This window comes from Phaethon lepturus, unplaced genomic scaffold (assembly GCF_000687285.1).
Source record: "Phaethon lepturus isolate BGI_N335 unplaced genomic scaffold, ASM68728v1 scaffold26386, whole genome shotgun sequence".
NCBI classification, from domain to species: domain Eukaryota; kingdom Metazoa; phylum Chordata; class Aves; order Phaethontiformes; family Phaethontidae; genus Phaethon; species Phaethon lepturus.
This window is the reverse complement of record NW_010545988.1, coordinates 2,264-7,993: the sequence shown is the minus strand read 5'-3', so window position 1 is coordinate 7,993 and position 5,730 is coordinate 2,264. Positions and strand designations below refer to the sequence as shown.

The 5,730-nt window shown below is 48.1% G+C and overlaps 1 protein-coding gene across 1 annotated transcript in view; it reads left to right on the top strand.

The window, feature by feature from the left end:
* Nucleotides 1-4,406, top strand: part of LOC104622396 (2-hydroxyacylsphingosine 1-beta-galactosyltransferase-like) — a 5,941-nt gene extending 1,535 nt beyond the window's left edge. Inside the window, exons 2-5 of the mRNA XM_010289159.1 lie at nucleotides 2,114-2,253; nucleotides 2,427-2,503; nucleotides 2,885-3,104; nucleotides 4,091-4,406. Of these exons, the coding sequence (XP_010287461.1) occupies nucleotides 2,114-2,253; nucleotides 2,427-2,503; nucleotides 2,885-3,104; nucleotides 4,091-4,406 (753 nt within the window). The remainder of the gene's footprint in view (nucleotides 1-2,113; nucleotides 2,254-2,426; nucleotides 2,504-2,884; nucleotides 3,105-4,090) is intronic.
* Nucleotides 4,407-5,730: the final 1,324 nt, after the last annotated feature.

The following is a 5,730-nucleotide window of genomic DNA, read 5'->3' as shown; positions in this document are numbered from 1 at the left end:
GGCATTCCTCCTATTGCCTTACCACTATTACAAACACTGGGGTGGAAATAAGCCTGGATAATGAGACTTGGGCAGTCAGGTTGTCCTGGCTAAATGGAGATAAGAGTCAAGTTTCAAATTATTAGAGACCTGTCAAGATCTCTGATGGCAGCGTTAATCGAGGCTGTGGGTGCCAATTTTTTCCAGTTAAAAGGAAAAAGAGAGGTCGGGTGTTTTAGAACAGAAGTTCTCCAGATCCGTATGGCTGCACATCACCCTTTCCAACGTGGCACAGGTAATGCAATGCAGGTAGGGTGCTCCAAAAGCTGTGTCAGAGAGCAGCTGCCTCACAGCTCTTGCAAAACAGTGGTTTGGTCCAATCTGGCCGCGTACACGCCTGCCTTATAAAGAAGGGAGTTGTTTGCTGGGGCATTACTCATGTGCTTCACAGCTTCCAGAACAGATCCCAGGGTGCCTAAGGGAAGAATGAAGGAGATAAGTCCGGAGCCCAGCAGTAGGCGGTGGCTGTCATGCTAGCAGGTAGGCACGTCTGTGTCCAGGATGCCAGCAGATGAAAGAGCCTTGGTAGGTCTAGGTGTAGCTTAAGGAATCTCCCATCTGAACTGGAGCAGAGTTATGTAATTGGGGTGTTTATTTCCTCAGATTTGAAACACTATGATTGTGAGTTCCTCTAATAAGGATTCAGTGAAACATAAATACGTATTTGAGAGGTGGTGAGAACTTTTGGTGGTCAACCATGCTTCCCCAGAAACTTTAATGCTTTTTCTGAAAGTCCAACGTTAAGGCCCAATTATAATGGATGCCATAATCACCTGTTCTATTTAGAGAAGTAAAACTAGCACTTTCTCTTCTTTAGCAGTTATAGTGGTTGTATTGCTCGAAGGACGTGAAACTCAAGAGAATGGAGAAACCAAAATCTCTTAGTTGAAAACTTTTTGACTCTTGGTTATTTGGTAGTTTTAGGGCTTTTTAAGCATTTCTGCAAAGATAGGTTTGAGTCCCTGAAGCATACAACAAAGGATAAATATCCCCAGAGAGTAACACTAAAATGTGCTTTGTTACTTCTGTACTATGATCCCTCAACCTGTAGACTACTATTAATAAGATATTCCAAATTAATCATCCAATTTTTCTCCTTTAATAACAGGAAGAACTTTTTTTTTGCCCTTCATGTTCTTCTACAGTGTTTATTTCAAGGAAGTATTCATATTCAAAGACCGATTTTATGAAACTTCCCTAAAATTCTCTTGACTGTGATACACGGGAAATTTGAAGCAGGACAGAATCCATAATGAGAAATAGGCTTGGCCCAGTCTGGCATAAAGGGGAATAGTCTGTGTTTGCTCCACAGTGGCTGTGGTGGCTGATTTCTTCTCCCTGCAGCCTTCTGGCCCTGGCTGAAAAAAGTATGGCCTCTGTTCTAGATACACACCTGTTTATGTAGCATTACAGGTAGCCTTTAAACGAAGGACAAACAACTCTGGGTTTTGCTGGAGCTGTAGCTACTTCTCTGCCTAGTGACCAAAAACTAAATCTGCTACCTGCAAGTATCTATCAAGGATGGGTGGAAGTCTCCTGGCAAGATGGCAAAACCTTCTGCTGCCTCCCTGAGCCTTGGAGAGTTCGTGGGGAATCTCCAGCGAGATGTTGTTCCTGACTCTGCCTGCATGGTTTTATCTGTTGTATCAGCCTACAGCTAGAGACCCTGACAGGCCTCCTACCTTAGTGGTGATGGAAAAAATAGCCGCCTTCTTTTTACTCCAATTTATTTCTCTGCTCTGGCTGCTCCTATGTTGGCCCTATGTTTTCAGAGCCCTTCTTGCCAAAGAGCAATTGCCTTACCTCCAAAGCAGGAGGTAATGCTGTGAAATGCAAGTTTTGGACACCTCCCTGCAAGCTCCTAAGGCCAGCAGGTGCTCCAGTAATTTCTGCCTGGCTGGGTGCAGAAATCACGGTGGTTTCAGAGTTTGTTGCCTCCTGAAAACCATGTAGCTTTGTGCTCCAGGTGGATTTGTCTTCATCCTCTCCGTAGACAACTTTCTACTGGCAGGAACAGTGGGAAGGGCCTTTCTCCAACAAGACTTCAAGGCAGCTATGTGTGTTTTGCCTGCAGGGTCTGCGTCTCTGGGTGGAAGCAGCAGATGCGGGTGTTGTTGTTGTCTCCTTTGGCATTGGGATCCGAGCTCTTCCAAGCGATTTGGTGGAGAAGATGGCTGGCGCGTTTGCTCGCCTCCCGCAGAGGGTGGTGTGGAGGTGAGGAGGGAATGGGATTCCTTTTAACTTGAGTTGCATGAAAATCAATGTTGAGGGGTGATTCATCTCAAAACAGAGAATTTTCTTTCCATCTCTTGATCTGATTGAATTCATAATTGTTCTCTGTGTGTTTCTTTTCCCTTTCTCCCCTCCTCCTTTATCTCCTCCCACAGATACTTTGGGCAGAAGCCAAGAAACCTGGGTGAGAACACGCTGATGATGGGGTGGCTGCCCCAGAACGACCTGCTCGGTAAGGCTGGGCTCTGCGTGTGTGCGCTGCTAGCAACATCCCTGGAGTTTAGCCCAAACCACAGCAAAGGCATACAAGGACAACAGCACCTGCGTGGGTCTAAGTCTGTTGCTTGTTGCAAGTTTGATCTGTACAAAACACAGTCCTCACCTAACACCTGCCTGAAGCTGCATCTTGGCCCCTATCGCCCTCCTCCTCCGGGTGCTACTCGGCAAGTTTTGGGCTGCCAAAAGCCCGGTGTGTTACCAAAGGGTAACATCCTCTCTGTTCAGCGGGCCTGGTTTTCCCTAAACATACACCAGTGCCATGTGGTGAGGAAGCCACCGGTAGCCCTGCTTCACTGTGGAAGGTACTGACCTGCTGCCATTTCTTTGCTTGCAGGCCATCCCAATGTGAAAGCCTTCGTCAGCCACTGCGGGATGAACGGTGTATTTGAGGCAATTTATCACGGTGTGCCAGTGGTGGGATTTCCTTTCTATGGGGACCAGTTTGACATCATGACCAGAGTGCAGGCGAAGGGCATGGGTATCCTCATGGACTGGAGCAGCGTAAAAGAAGAGGATCTTTACCAGGCTGTTGTCACAGTTATCTCTGACCCCAGGTGAGGCATCCGGAAGCATCGAGCTCTTCCTTGGTGCAGACTGTATGTAGGGACCAGTGTGTCTTTGTGTTGAACCCTACACAGGCTGTGGTGGCTTCTGGACCAAGTAGAGCTGCAAGCATTGCTCAGCTGGCCAGACACGTTAGTGCCCTAAAGTCCTGAGATGCAGTCCAGGAGGAGATACTCCAGCATTTGCTGTTAGAAAGCATGATCTAGTCCTGTTTGACTGTAATGTTCTTGGAAAGCTTCCTGAGGTGCTGAGGCACAAACCTCTTCTCCTTTTAACGCCAGCCTGTCATCAGGGAAAGTGTGATCACAACCTCACCTTGGGATCTCCTTGGTCTTGTCCAAACAGCTTTCTGTAGAAACAGTCAGCCCAGAGAGTGGACTGTGGATAATGCTCCATCTGTTCCTTCTGACAACCAGATACCGTGCCCTTTTCTAGATCTTCTGCAGCACAGTGACACGGGGCTCCCACTTTCTAACGGGACATGTGCAACTGCTAGTTTTTAAAATACTGTCCGAGAGCTTGATTTTTTTTTAATTTTGGGTTTTTTATTACCTATTAGCAGGTCTCAATTCCTGACCTCAGTGTAAGTTGTTAAGGTGTTGCAACTCAGTACTTTGAAGCATTTGGCCAGTCATCGAGTGTGGAGCTGTTGCTTGATGCTGGGTGAGGTCTTTGAGTGAAAACTCCCCTCGGAAAGCAACAATCCACGTGAACCCACTGAGCAGGTACTTGGGAGCTGAACTGCCAGTCTTGTTAACAAAACACAAAGTAAAATACACGCTGGCTTGTGCTGCCGCGGCTAATGATTGCCATCAGAGAGGCTTTCAGAGGGCGTATGTGAAGAGAATCATGGAAGAAATTTGCCCCTCTCCCAAGGTATCATTTGGGACTTGAAAGCACCACTGGGCACCTCAGACCACTTCTCAGCTATGAAGCTCCTGTCAGAAGGATAACTTGTTGTCTTCTTCCCTTGCAGCTACAGAAAGGCAGCCAAGCTCATCTCAGCTCTGCACCTGGACAGACCAATGCATGCTCTCAACAGGACAGTGTATTGGCTGGAGTACGTCCTTCGTCACGACGGGGCACCGTATCTTCGCCCCGCTGTCTATGACCTCTCCTTATACGAGTACTTCTGCCTGGACATCTTGGCTCTTCTCTTGTTGTGTCTGGCTGGTACTGGATTCGTTCTCTACCAATCTGTGGTGTGGTGCAGGAGGAAGGGGGCCAGCCCTGTGTACCAGAACGGCAATTGCATGAAAAGCCACTTCACAGAAGAGAAGAAATTGCAGTAGTGGCTCAGCATGTTCCAGGGCACATCACGTCACTGTGAAACGAACTGCTGCTGTGCCAAGAAATGTACGGCACGCAGGCACGGGGAGAGGTGAAAGATCAGCAGGTCTGGATGAGAAGAGAGTGGGGAGGGAGGAGTATTGCAAAGGCCTGTGTGCACACCTCTGTGTACAGCACCTGTGGGCGGGGGCGCGAATTCAGGCATGGGTGGAAGCACTTGGCCTGGACACTGGGAATGGGGCATGGGTAGGTAGTCTTCCAGGGAGGAGTGCAAGTTGTTCCCTCTGTATTGCACGTTGGTTTAGATGCTGGTGTTGCTCTTCTGGCTTTTTGGATCTTCCGTGGAGGCTCTGGAGGTAGGAATAGCATTTCATGTTTGGCAGACACCGTTTCTCCTCTGCCTTGTTACCAAGAGCCCTGGGAGTCAGGATTCCTTTATGTGCAGGCGAGGACCTGAAGTAGAGCTGTGGACAGGGAAGGGCACTGAAAGTATCATCTACAAGAGAATGAAATTGGTCTGTTTTAAGGTCTGTGGGTAAATATTGTTCTTCCTGCTTAGATCAACCCTCTGCAATCTTGTTTGTGTTGTAGCTAAATTATTATTTTTTAAAATAAAGTTATATTCTTTCCTCTGTGTGGCAGTTCTCCGGTCTTGGTTTAATGTGAATCTGTGATCCTTGTAGCAGGATGTTGTTCAAGCAAGATTAAAGTGCTTTTCCGTTCTCATTACTGCTGCTATGGTCTCCGCATACCTCTGGATCCCTACAAACATCCAGCAGCAATTCCTTTTGGTCTTCCCACAGGGTTTCAGGCAGTGCCTTCCCTCCTCTGCCAGCGTGTGACACATACCCATGCCCATGGAGTCTCCAAACCTGTGATAAAAGAAGTTGGAACAGATGCAAGTGCCAGGACCACAGGAAGAGCAGCTAGTAGCTCGGAGAGCTGGTCATAGGCAGTAGGCCATACAGCACATGTTTATAGAAGCAACGAGCTCTGCTCTTTCTGAAGAAAACGGAAACTCTTGCTCATTTTGATGTGAACAGGCATACTCTTGCGCCACTTGGGGACATGGTATGGAGTGATATCTATGTGTTTCTACTCACCCTGGGCTTTAAGGCAAAGCCACACTTAGGTGCAATTGCACAACACGCCCGCAGCATTGGCTGATGGTCCAACTGGCAATGCCCCACACGGAGTGCCAAGGGCTCTGCTCCATGCTCTCAGCTGGGGCCGTAGCAGCGCTGGCACAAGCTGGAGAGCAACCTCGTTGCCACAGCTGCCCTCACTGGTGTTTCTAGGCTCTGCTCTTGCTTGCTATTGCATGTG